The sequence below is a fragment of the Gobio gobio genome, assembly GCF_949357685.1.
Source record: "Gobio gobio genome assembly, chromosome: 10".
Taxonomy (NCBI): Eukaryota; Metazoa; Chordata; class Actinopteri; order Cypriniformes; family Gobionidae; genus Gobio; species Gobio gobio.
In genome coordinates, this window is record NC_137116.1 from 6851284 (window position 1) to 6875000 (window position 23717).

At 37.1% G+C, this 23717-nt stretch overlaps 1 protein-coding gene across 9 annotated transcripts in view; it reads right to left on the reverse strand.

Annotated features, from left to right (window-relative positions):
- Positions 1–2077: 2077 nt before the first annotated feature.
- The window catches only part of dbnlb (drebrin-like b), a 45901-nt gene continuing 24261 nt past the window's right edge, over positions 2078–23717 (reverse strand). The window contains exons 7-15 of one of the 9 annotated variants that reach the window (XM_079827776.1): positions 22196–22347; positions 21790–21844; positions 16406–16480; positions 15697–15811; positions 13737–13829; positions 9083–9151; positions 8789–8892; positions 7772–7847; positions 2422–3578 (exon numbers count right to left, since the gene is read on the reverse strand). In XM_079827776.1, the coding sequence (XP_079683902.1) occupies positions 3442–3578; positions 7772–7847; positions 8789–8892; positions 9083–9151; positions 13737–13829; positions 15697–15811; positions 16406–16480; positions 21790–21844; positions 22196–22347 (876 nt within the window). In that variant the 3' untranslated portion in view covers positions 2422–3441. Of the gene's footprint in view, positions 3579–7771; positions 7848–8788; positions 8893–9082; positions 9152–13736; positions 13830–15696; positions 15812–16405; positions 16487–21789; positions 21845–22195; positions 22348–23717 lie in introns of all 9 variants that reach the window. The other 8 variants (XM_079827775.1, XM_079827781.1, XM_079827780.1 and 5 more) reach the window with 8 other exon arrangements.

The window sequence follows — 23717 nt, forward strand, 5'->3', positions numbered from 1 at the left end:
AATTTGTTCCCATTTCTTACTAAATTATTTGACTAAATCGTGGCCATGTTGTAATAACTCGTTCCCTTCTCAGTTAACTATAGACCCGATATAGTCTGGCTAGCCAAAATAAACCTGAATTTGTTTACATGTGTACATGGTTACAAGGTATTTTGGTTTCATTTCTTTGACATGTTCATGTTCTAGATGACTAGTCTATTCTATGTGGTTAGTCTATTAAATTTTCACTGACAGCCCAAATTTTGCCTTGTTTTAGCCTAGACTTCAGGGCTGTGTTTGGATGCTATTAGATTTGTTTTAGATAAATTTTTTGCTGGGATGTTTTAGTTCATTCAAAACAAGGGAATTAATTCATTCAACATGGACATTTACTAAAATGAGAATGAATTGTTAATTCGTGGCCATGATATATATTTTATCCCCTGCATGTCATGTGTGGGACTCCGTAGTATTAAGGTGGAAAGGACGTTTTTTTGTGTGTAGTTGCCATGTGTTGTCCACTTCAAAATACATATTTTAAGCTCCAAAAAGTCTGAAACTTGTGTATATTTAAAGGACAAAATGTGATTTGAGGGCAGATGAAAAATTACTTAAAAATTGGCTTGTTCCTCACACTACTGATCAAAATATTGGGGTCGGTAAGATTTTTTTAAATGTTTTTGACAGGCCTCTTCTGCTCACCAAGGTTGCATTTATTTGATTAAAAATATAGTAAAAAAATTGAAATATTACAATTTAAAATAACAGTTTTCTATGTGAATATATAATAAAGTGGAATTTATTCCTGTGATCAAAGCTGAATTTTCAGCATCATTACTCCAGTCTTCAGTGTCACATGATCCTTCAGAAATCAGTCTAATATGAGGAATTGATGCTCAAGAAACTTTTCTTTATCGGGATTCTTTTAAAGAAATTCAAAAGAACAGCATTTTTTAACATTATAAAAGGTCTTTACGGTCAATTTTTTTGTCCTTACTGAATAAAAGTAGCCTGGATGCCAGTCGAACTTAGCCCCGCACACAACATTTGAGGTCTGGACTTGATCCGTTGTGGAGCAACTATGCCCGAACAAGAGCTGTCCGGACCAATGAAATTGTCAGGGCGGGCTTTATACGACGATGGACAGATGATCAACAGTAACGTAATCATACACGTCACCAAAGAGCGCTTGGGTTGAATTTGTTCTAATCCTAAACGGAGAACTTGTTCGTATATGCATTCACCTTTACCATTTCTCTCAGAAATGATAATTATGTTGGTAAGTACTCCGTGTATCCTTAAATTAATTTTACAACACCAGCAAAGATAGTTTACACTCATCTTCTTCTACGTCTTCCAGTGTGTGTAGTTGAGTTCTGTTGACAACTATGCGTTGCTCCGTTGCTCTGATTGGTTGTAGGCAGTGTTGGGTTATTAAAAGTAACTTGAGTTACGTAATCAGATTACTTTTTCAAGAAATTAGTAAAGTAACGCATTACTTTTAAAATTTACAACAAAATATCGGAGTTACTTTTTCAAATAAGTAACGCAAGTTACTTTTTCCCATTTATTTGACTGACAGCTCTCCTGTCCCCATGTTGAGAAAAATCGAGAGCAATTTCAGAGGCGTTGTGTATAAACTATTATTGTAGTTCTAGACTAAATGTGAGCATTTATTAATCTCGCTTGCACAAAAAAAGATTCAGTATTCCTCAAAATGAATAAAATCAGTCAAATTCAAAATCAGAATACCCTCCAATAATTATGTTAAATAAAACAAATATTTTGATGCATTTAATCTCACTTTATTTAACAAATTTCTTTATATAATTTGATAATTCAGTTAAACCAGGAGCAAAATTTACTTTACTTTTTTTGTTTATATTGGTGAAGTACTGTAACTTTTTTTTTTCCTTCTCCTGCGTCCTATTCTTGCATTATCCAGAACAGCAGCACTGAAAGTTTTGTTTGAGCTGCGCCCTCTACTGTACGAGTCAATGTGCATTTTTACCTTGACCTGAGGCTTATTATTTATTTTCATTTTGGTGTGAAAGGGTATTTCCATTTGCACAAAAATATAACTTTTATTTTTATTTTTATAAAACAAAAAAACAAACAAACCCAGCCCAGGTGAGAAAAAGCGATGCAAAAGTAATGCAACATTACTTTTCTTAAAAAGTAACCAAGTAACACAATGAGTTACTTTTTAAGGGAGTAACGCATTACTTTTCAAAGAAACTTTCCCCAACACTGGTTGTAGGTCTATCCAATTGATTGCAGAGGCATTTTCTTTCCTGGTTCGGTTGAAACAGCCCATAATCACAGCCCAACAGAGCGGTATCAGACTCATATTCTGACTAGAATCTGAGTATGACGACGTCAGGCTAGAATACATTTTAATAAAGCTTTGCATAGGAAGAATATCAAATAACACAAAGCAGCGACTTTTGTTGCTTCAGCATTAAAACTCTTTATTTTTTCTTTTAATTGATAGTTACAATGTTGTCCAGACTTGTTAGATTTTCACAATGAGCTCTTGAGAGGAACTACACCACCGTTGAATGACTTTGAGATGACACCGGTTTTTGTTCAAAATGAAACCTCAAACATTTCCTCAAATATACTTCTCCTCGCACTCTCGTATTGGCACAGCACTGACAGTAAAGTGTGTGAGTGGTAAAAATGGAAGGGTCTAAATAAATCAGACGTGAACTTTCTCTTTGCGCCTCAGCAAAAACTAAACACACAGACTCCAGCTGGGACCCAAAGGCAAGGTGATGAAACGACGATGGCTCCCTGAAACCTAAAAATCACAGTATTAATATTCTCCACGTTTCTGAGCAGACTTAAATCATTCACCATCATCTCACTGCACGTCTAAAAGGATATTGACAACCTTAATATCCGAGCTGCTTCCATGATTTTAAACATGTGCCGTATAGAACACAGCTAATAAACTCGTCTCATCTACTGATTTCAGCCTCGTTAGACGTCACGCTCGGGCTTGTGGAGAAAAGAAGGCAAAAAAACCAAGGCAAAACAGGACCGATATGTTTTCACTACTACAAACATCTGCACCAAACATCTCTGGAACGCCACTGAAATGTTCTAAAGGAATGTCTTCAAAAACACTGAGAAAAGGTTCAGTCTAAGAAGATATTTGCACAGGAATGTCACCACAAGCACTAATTGATTTTTTAAGTGGTCGCTTGTTAGGCGTCTGCCGGCATACGTGAAATCAGAGTATCGTTTTATAAAATCATAACGGCTTGACATGAAATAAAATGAACAAGACGCTTCTACCAATACAGTATGAAATATCAATCTCAGAGTTTAAATACCCCCCTGGTCACGTGATCGTCACTCTTTTGGTCCATGATTTTAAGTTTTAGTCTTTTCAAATCAAATATATTTGCAAATCAATGCGGCGCGACTCCGATGAGGGGGATGCGTTGAGCGCTGTTACATCAGTTCGACGTAGTTTGCTGGGAACATTCCGAAATGTCCATCCGGACTGTATCCTCGCCACCAGCCTTCATCAATCATCTCGATGCCGGTGATGATGTTATCCGGGTCAAACGAGATCTCTGTGTCATCAGCTGAGAACACACACACACACACAACGCAGCAAGATTAAGAGCAGATTGCAGATTAGATTTCTGCTTATTTGAGTTTAGTCATTTAATTTTTTTTCAGTTTTGACGCAAATGCCAAGCGGGAGCGTACAGTCAAACAGCCTTTCAAAGAAAACTTTAACCCTCTGGGGCTCTTCAGTCATTTCTGACCCAAATTTTTTTAAATAAAAAATATGTAAAAAATCGTAGCTTCATCGGAATGGTCCGAAACTTGGTGACTTTATTGGTACTTGGTATATGAACACCCAAAAAAATTGGGGACCGGATTTGAAAAGTCTAAGTGGTCGTAAAAAAAATAGTCACACTCAGGACCAGGAAATGAATGGGAAATTGGCAAAAATAGTTTTTTGAAACATCAAGACTGCAAAACAGACAAAAAAACCTCACACACATACACAATTAGCTTTTGGAATGGCACGCGAGTGTGTATAATTTGTGTGTGTGTGTTTGTGTGTATAAGTGTGTGTATGTGAGTTTTTTTTGTCTGTTTTGCACTTTTGATGTTTTAGAGATTCACCCCTTCACTATGGAGTCCTTTTTTCTGCATCCTGGCTGATTTGTAGATTGTATGCACAAAAAAACTAATTTCCCATTCATTTCCTAAGGGGGTCATTTTTGACCTGATGGTCCTGAGTGTGACTATTTTTTTTTATGACCACTTAGACTTTTCAAATCCTGTCCCCAATTTTTTTTGGTGTTCATATACCAAGTACCAATAAAGTCACCAAGTTTCCGATTCCGATGAAGCTACGATTTATTTTTTATAAAACCCAAGATCCACTATAGTGGTAAAATTGTGCTATTGTGTGAAATAAATGCTCAATATGTCCACCCGATGGCACCGATCTCATTTAAAAAATTGAGGCCTAGGCTTGACTCTAAAATGAAATACAGCTTTAATAAAAAAAAATTATATATATCGGTATATATATATATATATATATTATATATATATATATATATATATATATATATATATATATATATATATATATATATATATATATATATATATATATATATATATATATATATATATATATATATATATATATATATATATATATATATATATATATATATATATATATATATATATATATATATATATATATATATATATATATATATATATATATATATATATATATATAATTAATATAATTATAATATTTTTTTTTTTTTATTATATTCAATGGGAAAAAATGGGTCATAATTATTGCATAAATATTAATTATAAATCATAAAATTATCTCAAAACACCAAAAAAGAAAATAACAAATATTATTGAACAAAAATATATTTCATTGATTTTACTCAAATCTTTTTTATCTTAATCCCGCCCTCCGGGTCATTTTTGACCCGAAGGTCCTGAGTCTGACCCATAAATGAAGAACCCCAGAGGGTTAAATGAGAGCATGCGCAAATAGTAGCACATCTTTGTGCTTGTTTAAACTACAGTTGCGAGTATCTCTAACCCGCCTCACTTCTATCTCATCTGATTATTTTTGACTGGCTGCACACTTACAGTGCATGTGTACCAGGGCTCCAGACTGCGACCAAACGGTGGCATTTTGCAACCTTTTTTCCTGCTGGTGCGACTACATTTTGTTAGAGGTCACACTGGTGACTCCACCACGCTGCCCAACTGATAAGAGCTGCCATTTCTGTTAAACATGAGAAACATAAAACGGAAAGCTAAACAAAAGCAGGAATGGAAGCGCGCTACTCGTTTGAGCTGCCGTTTCTCAGCTCGGAGCAATAATAGACAGCGCAGCGGGAGCTCATACACGGGACAACCTCGATTTCGCGACACCGTTACTACACAGCTCTGGGAGAGCCAGTGAGAAAGCGCTTGAATTCACCACAGAATTAATTACATCGCTACTGAGAGATCTAGAGGAAGCGTTCGGCGCAGAATTATCTGTTATAAACCAGATATCAAATCAAACAGCGCTGAACCAGAAGAAACATTCGGGGGTTTCAGTCCACTAATCACCAACATTCACTATGGATTTAATGTAGGAACACCACATGGTATTGTGGATGAAAGTGTCCAATTTTGTTTACATTTCAGGGTTCGTACAACCTTTTGAGAGTGAAATTCAAGCACTTTTCAAGGGCTTTCAAGTACTTCACACTTTTTCCCCAGCACTTCAAAGCTCTAAATACTATCACATTTTAAATGTTATTTATTTTTTATGTGATTTGTAAAACTAAAAGTTTAAAGGTCTAGGAAAACTAACACTTTTATTAAAAAAACAACACAAAACATGAAATTACCACTATAACCAGTAGATGGCAGCAGAGGAGCACTGATTTTACTTAAAGGGTTAGTTCACCCAAAAATGAAAATTCTGTCATTAATTACTCACCCTCATGTCGTTCGACACCCGTAAGACCTCCGTTCATCTTCGGAACACAAATGAAGACATTTTTGTTGAAAGCTGATGGCTGAGAAAGGCTTTAGATAGGCCTCCATTGGCATTCAGTACATTTACACTCAAAAGACCCATAAAAGGCACTAAAAACGTCGTTACAAAGTCCATCTCACCACAGTGGCTCTAAAATAATTTTTTTGTGATTTTACGATGCGACAACAATAGTTTTTGTGCGAAAAAAATCTAAATAACGCCTTTATCCAACTTGTTGTCTTCCGTGTAGACCTTCACGACGCATCCGCGAGAATATTACGCAGATCCGGCCTTCGGACACATGACCCAGAAGTGATTTGTTTACAAGCAGAGAAATACGCGCGTGTCTAAGCTGTTGAATTCTACATTGATCGTGCTTTAGGTCTCGGCGAAGTGTTCAAAATGGGGCTATTGGCCTTTAAAGTGTGCATTTCATGGATTCCCGAACGCTGGCGCTACGTCATATTCTCGCGCATGCGTCGTGAAGGTCTACACGGAAGACAAGAAGAGGTTGAATAAAGTCATTATTTTGATTTTTTTTTGCACACAAAAACTAATGTCGTCGCTTCATAAAATTATTGTAGTCACTGTGGTGAGATGGACTTTGTAACGACGTTTTTAGTGCCTTTTATGGGTCTTGGGAGTGTAAATGTACTGAATGCCAATGGAGGCCTATCTGAAGCCTTTCTCAGCCATCAGCTTTCAACAAAAATATCTTCATTTGTGTTCCGAAGATGAACGGAGGTCTTACGGGTGTCGAACGACATGAGGGTGAGTAATTAATGACAGAATTTTCATTTTTGGGTGAACTAACCCTTTAATGAAGCCATTTCCACTAATAAATGGAAAAAAGTTGTGATTTCTTTTGATTGTAACTGAATTACACAGAAAACAAGTAAAGAGCTCCTTTTATACACAGTGTGATACTAGAAGATTCAGTGTGATTGATACTAGAAGAACAATGGTACGTTTAATAAGGAGTAGAATATTTAAATGTTCCCTATAAAAATGAGGTTTGTTGTTAAAATTGTATCTTTTATTTCAATTCAAGCTCAGTGCTTCACTTTTAAATTTCCAATAAAAAAAACATGTAATATTATTAGTAACTGTATTAGTAACAAAACAACCCAAAACAATAGTCATTTTATGATTAAATTAACTTTATGATAAATTTTCCTCCAGCTCCACCGAATCATGTGCTGGCGCCTCCACCTGTAGAACGGAGTGGTGCTAGTGCCACTGCTCTCTAATGTTAGTCTGGAGCCCTGTGTACTATGCTGAGGATGATATTTATAGCGTACACAAAAGTATACTCTAGGCTTAAGATTCAAATAAATGAGCTGAGCACATTTGCAGTGGTTAGTTAAAAAACCTGCAATCTTGCAATGAACTCTGAATACACCAAATATTCCAAATGTTCCAATTACGTTAATATAGCATACTAATATAATATAATTGGAGTGAGGTAAAAACAGATTTAAAAAAATAACAAAGAAATTTAACAATCAATATATGGATGGACAAAATACATTTACAAGGTGCTGGCATAAACTTTCCAATTCATTGTGCTCTCATCTGCTCAGAGGAGCATGATTGAGAATTCTTGATCTGATGATTTGAAACTATTAGCCAAATTAATAAAAATACAGATGGCAAAAGCAAGCAGGAGAGAATTGTGGGAAAGGAATATGCATGTCTTAAGTATTCATGATACACTGTTTATCATGTAAAAGCAATATTCACCAGCTTGGTAGTCGTACAGAGCCCTGGCACAGATCCCGCGATCTCCTGCGGCTTCATACAGGTTCTGTTCCTCCACCTGAGAAAGACAAATCATACATGAACCTGCACATTCAAATAACATCATGGACGCTTTTAACTTTAAAGTTTGTGTATTAGTTTGAGCTCATCTCTATGCCGGCCTACTCCAAAACAATCAAGTGTTTAACTAAAGTTTTAGATCGGTTAGATCTGCTCACCCAGGCTGCATTTATTTAAAAAACACAGTAAACACATTAATATTGCGAAATATTATTACAATTTAAAATATTTGTGTTTAAAATATTGTTTTCTATGTGAATATATAGTAAAGTGTAATTTATTTCTGTGATCAAAGCTGAATTTTCAGCACCATTACTCCAGTCTTCAGTGTCACATGATCCTTCAGAAATCAATCTAATATGATGATTTGATGACCAAGAAACATTTATGATCATAATAATAATAATAATAATCACATTAAAAAGTTATTATCAGGAGTCTCTGATAAATGAAACGTTCAAAAGAACAGCATGTATCTGAAATAGACAGCTTTTGTAACATTATAACGGTCTTTACTGTCACTTTTGATCAATTTAATGCATCCAGAAAAGTATTAATTTCTTTCCAAAAGATAACAGGCGACTGATAAATGCTATCCGTTAGAACTTGCTATATATTGTATATTTCTATATATTTAAATATCATTATAATTAAATAATAAATAAAACAAAAACAAATGGATGCGCCCACACACACAAAATAGATGCCTACACATTTACAGTATATATTCTTTGATACATTCAATTGGTTTCACGTTGTCCGTGAAACTTTTTCAAAGCATTTTCCTCAACTAAATTCGCAATAATAATCATGTAAAAGATCACTAAACACCATATAACAGCCCAACATTCACACGTAAGGCTTTGTTGCTTCTGGGTTTTACGCATTTTCTGTTGTTGTTATAATTCAGAATGGGTTAGTTCTGGTAGTGTGTCGTACCTGTGGTGGTTCCTCATAGATGGCGTCCGGCTCCACTACTGCTTCATATTGAGGCTGCTTTTGTACTACAGGCTCTTCATAATTATCACTGACCACTTGCACATCTGAGACATAAAAGACAAGAGAGAAATGACTTGCTGTCTCCTGTAACAGAACACCTTCCCCACAAGGTGGTGCTGACATTCAGCTGATTGACTGACACAAATGAGGGGTTGATGATGACAAAATGACAAGGAGATGAGATAGCCAAACAAATGATGGGAGCTGATAAATGTGTGTGTGTATGAATCCCACCTTCATACTCTGGCTCAGGTTCTTCCTCTGGTTCCACATTTTGAGATTCGGGTTCCTCAAAACTGGCCTCTACTCAACACACACACACACACGCATGGAAACACACAGAATCACACACATGCATGGTAACAAGCACACACTGGGAGCGCTGGATCTGTATTCTGACACACCAAAGATGGGTAGAGTCAGAGTTTGAGGGCGGCACAACCAAACATGAACCAAAGTGACCATATAGATCACAATATAGCTATTTTTGCTGGGAAGTCAACCCCAAAATATATAATAATCTTGTAGTAAACACATTTTTGATAAAAGACTGCATTAAATACTTCAAATATGTACAAGGAGTATTCATCTCTTTTTATTTGGAGCTTGACAGATGCAAAATAAAAGATCAGATTATTAATAACTGATGTAAGTCCGCCCTCAGTTCAAACAGACGCTTCAAATTACTTTTAAAATCACACTTGTGATTAAAATTAAAAATACATAATCAATCTGAATGGACATGCCATATTCAAACCCAAGTGGACTATGATTACTGTTCAAAAGCTTGGGGTCAGTACAATTTTTTTTTTTGAAAGAAATGAATACTTTTATTCAGCAAGGATGCATTGAATCGATTGAAAGTGATAAATGTCGTTTTTTGGAACTTTCTATTCATCGATATTTTTTAAATATGGTTTCCATATGAAAACTGTTTTCTACATTGATAATAATCATAAATGTTTCTTGAGCCTCAAACCATTATATTAGAATGATTTCTGAAGGATCATGTGACACTTTAATGTGCTGAAAAATCAGCTTTGATCACAGGAATAAATTACAGTTTAAAACACATTAAAGTAGAAAACAGTTGTTTAAGATAGTAATAATATTTTACGATATTACTGTATTTTTCATCAAATAAATGCAGCCTAGATGGGGATAAGAACTTCTTTCAAAAACATTTAAAAACTCCTACTGCCCCCAAACCTCAACGGTAGTGTACCATCATAACACCCAGCCGTGTCGATTAATCCATTTAAAGGCACAGTTCACCCATTGTGTCATCATTTACTCACCATATGACTTTCTTCCATGCAACACAAAAGGAGAATTTCTGAAGAATATTATGGCTAGTGAATGAGGACTGAGGCTTCAAGCTCCAAAATAACACAAAAAAAGCACCATGAAGCATCATAATAATGGTCCATATGAGTCTATTCCAAGTCATACAACAGCAATGAGAGAAAAGTCTAAACTGTCCTTGGCACGCTTGTTGATGATGCCCAATTCATGAACTAACCATTCTTTTGAGTCAGATATTTCCAAAGAATCATTGATTCACAAAAGCAGCCTAATGAATTAAGTTCTTCTCAACAGCAATTAACAGCTCACTCAAGCTGAAGATAATAGACTCAGGGCACGTTTACACGGCAACAATTCAGTGGTGTAAAGTATTTGAGTAAATGTAATTAGTTCCTGGGCTACTTTGTAGTTTTACTGAGTATCAAAGATATTAGCAACTTTTACTCTCTACTTGACTACATTTTTGAACAAGTAAATGTACTTTTTACTCCAATACATTTGTGATGAGTAATGCAGTTACAAATTACATTTTGAAAAGGCACCTAACTTTTTCTGCAGCAGTTTGTTTCTGATATAAAAGCCAAATCGCATTCGCCAGGTACTATATCTTGTGTGAAACCAGCACATCCAGCGCAAGTAGACTTTGACTATTTAATTTTCCTTAACATCATTTTATTTGTCCTCTATATTGAAGAGTCATTTTAGAAGGATATTGTTAACCCTTTTTGAGCACTTGAGCTTAACTGAGACTTGCGAGTTTGTAGACGTTTAAGATGCTGTGTTGACCTTGATTTATTGCAGTATTGAGGTGTTTAGTTTTTTAATTTTGATTTTAGAAAATAAACATGATTTCATATCTTACAAATCAACAGTTTCTTATCTTAGGTGTCGAGGACTAGTGCATCTTTGAGCCAACAGTTAGCACGAGTAAAATACTTAAGTACTGTTAAAATGAGATACTCTAAGTCGAAGTCGTATTGGAATTGGTGACTTGTAACTTGTAATGGAGTCATTTCCACTGCAAGGTGTCTGTACTTTTACTCAAGTATGGTTTTCAGGTACTCTTTACACCTCTGCAACAATGTACTAAAAATGTACTTTAATGTACACTAAAACAATGTACTTTTTCCTTTCCGTTTTTGTGCATAGAGACGACAACATTGTCACATCCGTTCACTAGGATCCGCAAAAACGACGTTGTATTCTGCTGCCAGACCAGTAGATGGCGATGTGACTTTGTAAAGAAACACTACGTGCCTATAGACTGAACACGTAACATGCATGCGCATGACGTCACCATTTTTACAAATTCCATTTTTGTAGTTTACATGGAGACGATAACTTGTCTGGCTATCACCAGACCAAGCTCAATTTAAGATTGAACATTGGTCTGGGGAGTCTGCTCTGTATTTTCTACTGCACAAGAGGCGTGATAAACGAGCATAATTCAAATGACTCTGTACACAATTGGATAGTCCTTCAACCAATCAGACCACAAGAGGCGTGATCAATGGACAATGACCCATCGCTTCTCAATCCGTCATTGTGTTAAACCCGGCAATAGCGCGCCATGTGGATAAGCCAGTCAGTGATTGGTTCCCGCAAAAGCGTAACAGAAGCAGTAGAAATTAATGGACAGGTTTCCAGACAGAGCTGCAGGGCGAAATCAAATCGCCGGCAGATCAGGCTGGGTTTAGCCAGTCTAGACGATAAAAGGTATCATTTTCAAAAACTTGCACTTTAAAAAACCCTTTTCAAAAGCTTGCATTTTCAGACCCCCAAAACGTTGTGTAAATGAACAACCAAAACGCATAAACAGTTTTCGATACGAAAACGATGAAAATTTTGGCCGATACTGATAATCGATAATTCTTTATATTTGAAAGCCGATAACCGATATACTGGCAGATAAATCTAAATCCACGTTTTTATATAATTTTTTGAGAGCCTGATTACAAAAATAAAAGTCTTAAATCCATGTCCCAAAAACACAATTATGATGTTCTTATTATAATCTTATGTAGCCTATATGACAGACTTGCACTGCACATGTTGCACTTTACTTTATTTTTGATTCCAATCGTATTTCAAGCAATTCAAAACCATCACGGTGAACAGTGCGCATCTGAAGCGTCTCAGTGGAAGGAAATAATATATTATTTATCGGCTTTAAGATATCGGCCAATATTCTTACTGTGCCGATAACATAAAAAAATTAACATACATTGGCCGATACCGATAGAGTTTTCAGTTTTTAGCTGAAATTGGTGTCGTGTAAACGACCCCTTAGGACCAAATTAGCGTTAGAACAATCCCATAAAAGTTCAGATGGGATTGGAAAGATCTGCTAGTGAATCTTCTGATGATGCACAGATTAAAGAACACAGACACAGCGGTTCAATTCAATAATGACCAACGCAAATTAGCACTGGGCCACAAACAAGCAGAGCCAATGATAACCATGTGCGGGTGATCTTATAACAACACAGGCACAACAGATATAATAGAAATCAAAAATAACGTAGCTTGGCGAACAATATGTTTGAATAACTTGATAGTATAACCAATTGATTTCGCCCTGCAGCTCAGGCTGGAAACCTGTACACTTTTCTACCCTGCTTCCGTTACAAATCTGCGGTGACCAATCACAAACCGGCTTATCCACCTGGCATGCTATTGGCGGGTTTAACACGATGACAGATAGAGAAGCGACGGATCATTGGTCTTATTGGGTGAAGGACTATCCAATTGCGTACAGAGTCATTTGAACTATGCCCGTTGATCACGCCTCTTGTGTAGTAGAAAATACAGAGCAGACTCCCCAGACCAATGTTCAATCTTAAAAGATTGAGCTTGGTCTGGTGATAGTCAGACAAACTAATCGCAGCATGTCAAGCCAAAATGGGTTAAGACATGCTTTTTAAAACAGTGCAAATACCATTAGACTGACTACTGCATAACTTAGTAAAATCACCATGCATGAATACTCGCCTCCCATAAATTTTGCAGCTGAAAGGGAAACTCCTTCAAATGCATATGCAATAATGTCAGCCACAAAAATAACTGTCCACGCCTTTTCAGCGCTAATATTTAACTACATGCCTTTAGTGAATCCTGACAATAGGGTTTATGCTTGATCTTAATACATCTTACATTTAAACCTTTTGCTCGCACAAAACTATCAGTATGACATCAGGAGACTGGAAATGTAGCACATGAGGAGCGACTACTTTTATGATCCTTTGAAGCTTGAATGTGCCAGCCTCATTCACTTGCATTATGATACTCCTCAAATATTCAGCTTTTGGGTGAACTGTTCCTTTAAGAGCACAAGGCAAACACACAGTAAGCTGTTCAGACACGCTCACACACACTGGGAATCACATCCAAACCCTTTTATTTTGAGGTGTAAGGCAGAATGTTGCAGCAAGCATGAGGAAATTGTGAGTGGTTAAACGTTGGCTGAGAGACATGAAAGCACCACACAGAGGTAGAGAGTGATTGTGAGCATGGAGATGGAGAACACACCAAACCTTTCCCATTGTGAGATAAGGAGTGAACGATAAGGTGATTGTTTGTGTACCTCTGGCTCGTAAAGGCGAGGCCTGACGCACAGGAGAGCGCAATGGCTCTGGGTCACATGACTGCTTGGACAGAAAAGGGCTGTTCAACCGCCCTGAGACACACAGAACAGAGAACGACAAAGAGAGAAACCCAAGCTGACAGATGGCTGACGGTGTTATACACAGCAGAAGAGACCACAAACATCGTTTTAGACAGAAGATCTGCAGGTGTTTAATGATGGTGTCGTATTTCAGACGGACGAACATGGTTGAAATGGCCAGAGAACAACGGGAGAACAGGAAATACCACAGAACATCCAACATTCAGAAGTTAGCGTTTGCATGCGCAGGAAAAAAAACTCCTAATTGATAGACGAGGATGTGTTTGAAAACTACATGAAACGTGACCCACATAGCAGAAGGGGAAGCTAAATATAACATGCAAATACTGTGGCATTTATATAAAACACTTCCTATAGTGTAAATTGTGCTTGTCGAGATCTTATCAGGACAGCGCTTCAGACTGTATTTGTTATTCATTATCCTGATGAGATATAAAGCTTAATATTTATATCCACTAATCATCTCAATTTATATATCCTATAGCTTTTTCTATATAGATGTATTACTATACATCATTGCTATTTATTAAATATACTATTATTATATATTAACATTCTGATTTTTAAATACACACACGATCAGGCATAACATATTATTCGGTCCTAATATTGTGTTGGTCCCCCTTTTGCTGCCAAAACAGCCCTGACCCGTCGAGGTATGGACTCCACTAGACCCCTGAAGGTGTGCTGTGGTATCTGGCACCAAGATGTTAGCAGCAGATCCTTTAAGTCCTGTAAGTTGCGAGGTGGAGCCTCCTTGGATCGGACTTGTTTGTTCAGCACATCCCACAGATGCTCTATTGGATTGAGATCTGGGGAATTTGGAGGCCAAGTCAACACCTCAAACTCATTGTGCTCCTCAAACCATTCCTGAACCATTTTTGCTTTGAGTCAGGGCGCATTATCTGCTGAAAGAGGCCACAGCCACCAGGAAATACCGTTTCCATGAAAGGGTTTACAGGGTCTGCAACAATGCTTAGGTAGGTGGTACGTGTCAAAGTAACATCCACATGGATGGCAGGACCCAAGGTTTCCCAGCAGAACATTGCACAAAGCATCACACTGCCTCCGCCGGCTTGCCTTCTTCCCATAGTGCATCCTGGTGCCATGTGTTCCCCAGGTAAGCGACACCCGGCCATCCACGTGTAAAAGAAAACGTGATTCATCAGACCAGGCCACCTTCTTCCATTGCTCCGTGGTCCAGTTCTGATATTCACGTGCCCACTGTTGCCATTTTCGGCGGTGGACAGGGGGAAGCATGGGCACCCTGACTGGTCTGCAGCTATGCAGCCCCATACGCAACAAACTGAGATGCTCTGTGTATTCTGACACCTTTCTATCACAACCAGCATTAACTTCTTGAGCAATTTGAGCTACAGTAGCTCGTCTGTTTGATCGGACCACACGGGCCAGCCTTCGCTCCCCACGTGCATCAATGAGCCTTGGCTGCCCATGACCTTGTCGCCGGTTCACCACTGTTCCTTCCTTGGACCACTTTTGATACTGACCACTGCAGACCGGGAACACCCCACAAGAGCTGCAGTTTTGGAGACGCTCTGACTCAGTCGTCTAGCCATCACAATTTGGCCCTTGACAAACTCGCACAAATCCTTACACTTGTCCATTTTTCCTGCTTCTAACACATCAACTTTGAGGACAAAATGTTCACTTGCTGCCTAATATATCCCACCCACTAACAGGTGCCGTGATGAAGAGATGATCAGTGGTCATAATGCTATGCCTGATCGGTGTAATATATATATATATAAATAAATAATATTTATTATTTACCCCCCCCCCCCCCCCCCACAGAGTGTATGTATGTGTTGGTTTAAGCATGTGTACAGATGAATGGTACCTGGCTTTGGACTGTATTGGGAGTTGTCTTTGTTAGAAGTGTTGATTCCCATTTCTCTCTGTTTGAACATTTCTCTGGGATTAACGGAGCGCTGGGAAACGAGAGCCGCAGCTTCCTGTTACAAACACACACAAACATCAAGAGTAGCCAGGAGTATCACGACTGATAACACTGATGGCCGTATATGAAGAAGATAAGAGCCAGCGATCCAAAGTGGTTATACACTGAAAGTGGGAAACAGGAGAACAGCAAGAGAAATAGGCTGAATCCCAATCTGCAAACCATCCACCATATAGTTCAAGTATGTGGGACTGGCATTACTGCATCCCAAATCTACATTATGTCAAAAGTACTTGGGTGGTATACAGGATGTTTACAATGCATCATGGATGATTTTGTGCCAATAATGCCCACAACAAGCACATCGGTCTGAAACATGTTCTGATATGTGTCATCAAGATGTCATTTTAATGCTTCATACTTATAAGTGTGTATTTGACCAGTGAAGCGCAATCGTTTTGTACTAACACTATACTGACAAATTAGCATTCATGACTGGATCCAACAGGTTTATAAACTGGGATTAAGCCAGAAAATCTATCAGTCAGCAGCAAAGGACACTACCACACTGCATAAAGAAAACAGAAAAGTTAAAAGTCCTTCTGTCCAGGGCCAGAAGAGATGTTTGATACTTCCCCCCCCCACTCACGTTGGCTTTTTCCACCGACTCTCCACGTTTAAAGGGTTTCTGCTGTGCTGCCTGCTTCCCCTCCTCCTCCTCCTCCTCCTCCTGATGGACAGCAGCACACTTTGACTTTTACACACTTGATTCCATTACAAAACCTAGTTAGCTGCTTACATAGGCATCATATTTGATTACGCAGTCTTATACATCTTTTGGCTAAATTCTAGAGCAGAATTGCATGTATTTTTCACAGAGCTCAGTGAAAAATCCCCCCAAGGAGGCAGACAAGAATAAAGTTGAATATACTTAAAGGGATAGTTCCTAAAAATGAAAATTTAGTTTCATCCGTATATCTAAATCATTATATAGTACAAATTCTTCAAGATTATGTCCACAGATACGCTGTAGACGTTAGTGTGCACTAATGGTCTGGTGGTGGAGCTTTTGTAGAGCACGTCAGAGGTTCTGGGTTCGAATCTGCCATCGTATAGGTTTTTTCCCTCATTAAAACCAAATGTGTTCATCATTGATTGGAACGAATAGAGAGTCTGAAAAGACTGAAGTGCGCATCTGTGCATGAGCCACCGTCACTGATAACAGCAACATCGAGCACTCAGGATATTTCAAAAGCAACACATTTTCTGCTCCAGATCACCTCTTATTTAACACAAATGAACAAAATTAATACTCTGCTAGTCAACTAGCGATGTTTGATTTGTTAAAGATTTATCTGTACCGCAAAATGGTTCAAAAAGTCATTTTTCAATGTTTTACGAATATCTGATCTATCCGCTTAACACGGCAGGCGCAAATGCACGTATTCGGATTTATTTCCACATATGAATGAGGCCTTAAATTGGTCTGAGAATATCAGAATCAATGCATTTTTTCCCTGCTTATACATTCATGAGTCATATCCGATCTGTAGCAAACAGGAGGAGAAAAAAAAAAATCGGAATTGGGTCACTTGAACCATGCAGCGAAAATGTGGCCCAAGTCATAATTACTCATCCTGGTGTTGTTCTAATGCTGTATGCCTTTTTTTTCCTTTTATGGTCCACAAAAGGAGAGCTCGTCCATATAATGGCAGTGAATAGCGACCAGAATCATGTTTTAATACGACGTGTAGTATTTTCCAAGTGTTCTGGGGGTGAAGTAAGTACACGGTTACTTTTTGGGGATTTATAGGCGTTGCATTTCATGTCACATATTTATTAATCTCGATTTCTTACAACTTGTGTGCTTTTTCTGGGCGAGTTGGAGTGAACTAATAGAATCATGAACGTGCAGTCGAGCACAGAAGACCAACGGCCAAGGTCAGGAATTTCATTAAATACATTAAATAAATTTCAATTTATTTTTACAAAATACTATCGTAAACGCCCAGAACACTTGTAATATACGTCATGTTGTATGGGATCATTCTGAGATACTTTTGCATCTTTTTAAAAGACTTGATGCCTATCGCTATTCACTGGCATTATATGGACGAGTGCGAGCAGGACGTTTACAAGAAAAAGTGGTTTGAAAAAGAAAGACACTGCATTAAAACAACACCAGGGTGAGTAAATGAAGACTTTTAGGGTGAACTATTCCGCTAATCAGTGTTTCCCACAGATTAGAAAGCACAAATGCACAAATATCGATTTCGATCTTGCTTCAGTATGAATTCATATGTATATAGCCTACTATACATATAAGGACAAATAAGTTTGCCTTTTTAGCAGTATTTTAAACTTTTCTTGGGTTTAATTATATTTGCTTGCATTCATTAATATTCACTTGAGTGCGCTATACAAGTATCATTAAAAATATTAGGATGCAAGTTATTAACGTTTTAAAATTACACATTTAAAGAAAGTGTTTGATCATGTCTAAATATGTATTCAAATGCAAAACCTAAAAATAAGTAAGCAGTTATGATCTGCAATACTTTTTTGAGCAACTAGACTAGATGTATATTTATTAAAATACATTTGACCACCAATAAGTATGAGTGTGACCAATTAGTAAGGAATACCTGAGGGCTAAATACAAAAAACGTTAACATTAATGTTAACAATGTTGCATCTCCATCACTCTCCATAATAAAATGATACTGTAAATATGGTTGATGTAATAATCAATGCACACTATGCTGTACTGTTTACCAAAAATTGCTGCAAATACCTGTATAGTGAAGCTGTTGTGTATCCGCTTAAGCCTTTCAAATGTATTGACACAGCACTGGTTTGTTTAGAACTATTGAGAGCTCATGAACCACGTGACTGCGTGCGCCGCCGGGAGATGAGAGCATGCGAAACTCTGTTTTTCAACAGCTCTGGCTTTAACTGAGGCGCTACAGCGATCTGTTATGCCACATTAAGCGCGCCAAAACGCTATTTATTGTTTGAATTTCGAAAGCAGGTTTGGCAATTTGGCGTGAGATTTACTTAGGCAGAGTGAGAGCGTGAGACAGAGCCTGAAAGCCAAATGCTTGTGAGTTGGCAACCCTGATTTACGGTTGAATGGAACGCACCTTGTGTGTGTGAGAGAGAGATGTGTGAGTGACAGAGATGGAGGGAGAGCGGGGAAAGAAAATGCAGCTTAAAAACATACGCTGTGTGTTTTAAATAGCGTAAAAAAATTCATTAAAAAAAAAATAACGAAGTGCAATATGTAGCGGCCGGTGTTGATTCTGTGGCGCCGCCACAAATTAGTCTATGTGTGGGAAACACTGCCCGTTAATGCATTCAATACAAAAAGGTACATTTGTAAACAGCAAACTAACCAAATTTAACCACCCACTGTACATCGGTGAAAAAACAGCAGTTCAGAAAGCATCTGATCATAGCAATGTGGATATGTTTGCACCAGCTCTGCGATTCAGCACTCCAGTCATTTCATTTTTCTTTATATAGCACTATATACAAAAGATTGATTTAAAGCAGCAGCTTTACAGTATTAAAGAACAGTGAGTGTCGCTTTCAATTAAAACTTCAGTTTCTACTATAAAGCGGCCCTTCAGTGTGTTCATGTTTTACTCACGCCTGACCTCGATGGACTGAACAGAAGAAAAGAACTGGAGATAATTTTCATGACAAAGGCGGCGGAGCCTCAATAGATATCACGCTCTCACGGGAAATGACTGATGGTGTTGATTCCTGTTTGAGTGTGAACATCCCTTTAAAAGGCAGCAGCCTACATAGGCAGTGTACAGCAAGGCAGCACACAAGGTTTATTTGCCTCATAAATGAGGGCTGTACCAAAACCTGCTAGTATGCTATCAAGGTAGGTAGGTAATACCAGCCGTGATTTCTGATTTAATCAGCTGCGGCCCTTGTAGATCGGGCCCTCAGACCCGTGTGAACTGTGTATGTGTGTCAGAGTGTCCTGTGCATATGGCCTAAACAGAAATAAGTGACGTGCAACATCTGCGGTTTCACGTCACAGCGTCTCGGCTGGGCTGTAGAGAGTATATATATATATATTGGAAATGTGGTTTGAAGATTATCTATGTGGAGATAGAAGTGTTAAGATGATAACTGAAGAACAGTGGGTTCACACAACCACACTATGCTAGTAAAAGTGAAGTTGTTGTCATTGAATTATAGACATTAGGGATGCACCAAATTATTCAGCCGAAAATAATAAGTGAAAAGACAGAATAAATTTAACCGAACAATGACGTTTTTGATGACCCGATCAAATATAGCAACCAACGTGTAAGAGCACCCTCAATTGTCACTGTAATAATGTATTGGCAATTGCTCCAGAACATATTTGTGTCTGTAGAACGTCAAATGTATCTATTTATAACGCGTTTCCGCAGCAGTGACATGGTTGTTTTCTCTCTTGTACGCAATGGCCAATGTGTTTAATTTACTGTATAATGCAGTGTCACGAAATTTGTCACATTTTGGATGAATAATATCAAAAACAGGTCAGTAGACTTAAATCCACATCACGATATAGACTAGTGTATGTGAATATTAAACCACAAAAGACTATTTAAATATGAATCCTGCATGTTCTGAGTGTCTCTGTGTGAATGAATGCTTTAATTCCACTCCCTCGCAGTGTTTTCAGCCTCTGCCGCCTCACATGAGGACTTCATCTCCAGAGCCGCTCTGAGAGTCACTTCATCAGCAATTTATCGTTTCATTTGAGAAAAACTATCATATCATAAACACACAGAAACTCAAAGCTCTTCACTGCAACACGTCAAAATAAAAGATTAACTTGAAGAAATGGTGACAGAAATATACTAAATTAAATATAAAAAAGTAAATTATTATAAAAACTTAATTTTTTTAAAGGAATAAATCAAATTTTCCATCAGGTTTTAATTTTAACAGTAAAGCGCTGTTGTGCAGCACTAAAAGTTTAATTTTATATGATTAAAAGATAAATAATAAAAATGAAAAATTATAAATAGATGTTTTTATTAATATAATTATTTTATTTAATTAAACCATTAAAATGAAATCCAGAAAACTTGAATCAGAATTTGGTAAAAAAAAAAAAAAAAGGAATTTAAGGGGAAAAAACCTAAACATGTCATTTTTGTTAACCTTTTAATAAATTGTTCAATTGTATAAGTTTCATGATTTAAATTAATTATGACATGCTTATCGATTACTAAAATCTTTAAAATAGAGTCCAGAAATGGAATCCAGAAAAATGTAAACAGAATTTGGAAAAAAAATTAAATGTAATTTGGGGAAAAAATAAAGATTTCATAGGGCCCTATTCATGATATCTGCATGCGAGATTGACAAATAAACAGTTTTGGGTAAGTTGCTCTAAAAAGGCAATTAATTGCTAACTACTAAGTCCATCTTGATTATTCTCTCTGAAAATTATTGCAGTACTTGTTAATAATTACTTTCTAAATCAAAGACTTTTAAAAACTGCAAATAAACATGGAGTAATGTAAAAATATAAAGCGTGACATGTTCTGAACAAGTCAAGGTGAGGAAGAAACCTTACATTTTGCATTATTCTCAGAGTTATGATTTCAAATTGATTGCTCATTAAAAAAAAATCCAAATCCCCCCCACGCATTACGATTGATCAAACAATCTCTTCTCGTCTAAGTGGGCGGTTTGTAGCCAGAATAAATGATTGATCAGATTTTAATGCCTAAAAGTGTTTTCAAAAGGTTAGTAAATTCTTCTACACTCCTCCTCAAATCCTGTTCCAGCTAAATATTAGTTTGATTTGACAGTTAATCACCTCATGATATTTTACACAACCAAAGAAGAGTGACAAAAGTAGTCCTGTGTGTTTTGTGCTAGCATGAAGGCTTCAAACACATTGCAGCATTTCCACAGGAACCATGTCAGAACATGTCCAGAGTGGCGATATGTGGATTTAAATAACCACACAGGTGTGTGTGTATGTGTGTGTGTGCGCGTGCCGCTCACCCACTGCTGTTTCTGCTGGCCTTGATTATCCACGTCCTGCTGCTTCTGGTATTTTCTATCACACAAACACATTAACACTCAGCAGGGGCGCTCCAGTTGGCTGGGAACTTTATATCAAAGAGCAACATGGTTTTAAATCGAATTGTAAAACTGATCTTTAAGTCTGACCCTTGCTGATCTCATTAAAAGTCATACTCAAACTTATGTTGTTCTAAAACTGTATGAGTAACACACAAGAACATATTTTGAAGAATGTTGTTAACCAAACAGTTTCAGGTCCCATTGACTTCCATTGTCACTTATAGTGACACACGAGTGAGTAAATGACGGCAGAATTTTCATTTTTGGGTAAATTATCCCTTTAAAGACACTCGTATACACAAGACGTTTATCTGCACAAACCGACCTCTGCTCATCGATCTGCGACGCTCTCTCTTTGACTTTCTTGTCCCTTAACTCCGCCTCCTTGACCTCGCGGTCCTTCCTCTCTTTTTCCAGCCGCTGCCTGTCATCCGCTGCCCTACTCCTCTCCTCCTGAAGACGCTTCTCCTCGTCTTTCTGAGAAATAGACAAAAGCATTAAGCAAAAAAGAAAGATAGTTCAAATATAAAATGGCTGTATGATCATGAAAAACCTAATATGTAATATGTAAACTAATCTTGATTCTCTAGAGTCTGTAAATTATCGCATAAATACTCATAATTACCTAGAATTTACATTCAAAACGTCTCGTTTACGCATGTAACCGTCGAGGGAACGGAGACGTACGTCAGTATGTGAACCGACGAATTGGGATATCGCATGAGAGCCCAATTCGTCGGTTCACATTCTGACGAACGTCGAACATGACCGATTGAAAGGGAACAGTAGTTCTTTCAAAGGGGCCTTAAAATGACTTAAAATTAGGGATGTCGACTTATGCATTCATTTAATTTATTAGTTATGGAAAAATAATGTGTTAAAATTATTTCAGGCATTTAACTCACCCAGCCCAGACCTACAGGTCATCTTAAATTCATACAGTTGAAGGTGACTCATATTTATCATATGATATATAGTTATTGATTTTATACAACAGTTCAATAAATAAGCAGTTAATATTGTGTTATGTTTTAGACACAGTATTGTCTGTTTTGTTATTGTCTCAATTTGGCCAACCAAAATATTACCTCTATAGCCAGAGCAGGACTGTTGTGCATCTCCGAACAACACACAGCGGTGTTTCGTGTCTGAATGAATCCGCGTTTTGGGTGAACCAATGATTCAACGGCCCATTCATAAAGAGAGCCATTTACTTCATTCCTGAATGAATCAGCCATTTAAACTAATCAAATGACTCATTGACTTATTCATTTAGACATTTATCGCCACCTACTGGCCATTTTAGTTTCTTATTTAGAGTATCACTTCATACATTTCAAAGAAATATTTTGGGTTCTGTTTATTATATTTAGTCAACTTCATGTCGTTTCAAACCTGTATGACTCTTTCTTTCTTTCGCGGAACATATAAGAAGATCTTTTGAAGAATGTTGGTAACCAAACGGTTTTGGTCAGTAAATATATTTAAATACCAATTCAGATGAAGCTTCTGAAAGAACGTCATGGCTATTGTTGCCCAAATGTTTGTGTAATAAATCAAATCAAATACTAAATCTACTTTTTGTACTGTCTTTTTGCTGCTTTTCTCATTTAACACAATAATGACTTTGAATTTGAATTGGGAGTAATTTCTCAACCAAATTTGATGTGCAATTAACAGGGTTTGTACACATTTCTACTAATAAATTTCCCTGACTTTTGAAAAATCCATGTTCAAATCACAGCTCATATCTTAACTAATTAATGACATGCAACGTGGTTTAATACAAAATAAACATTTATTTAGAGAACGCTGACACACCAGTAATACGGTTAGATAAAATACTG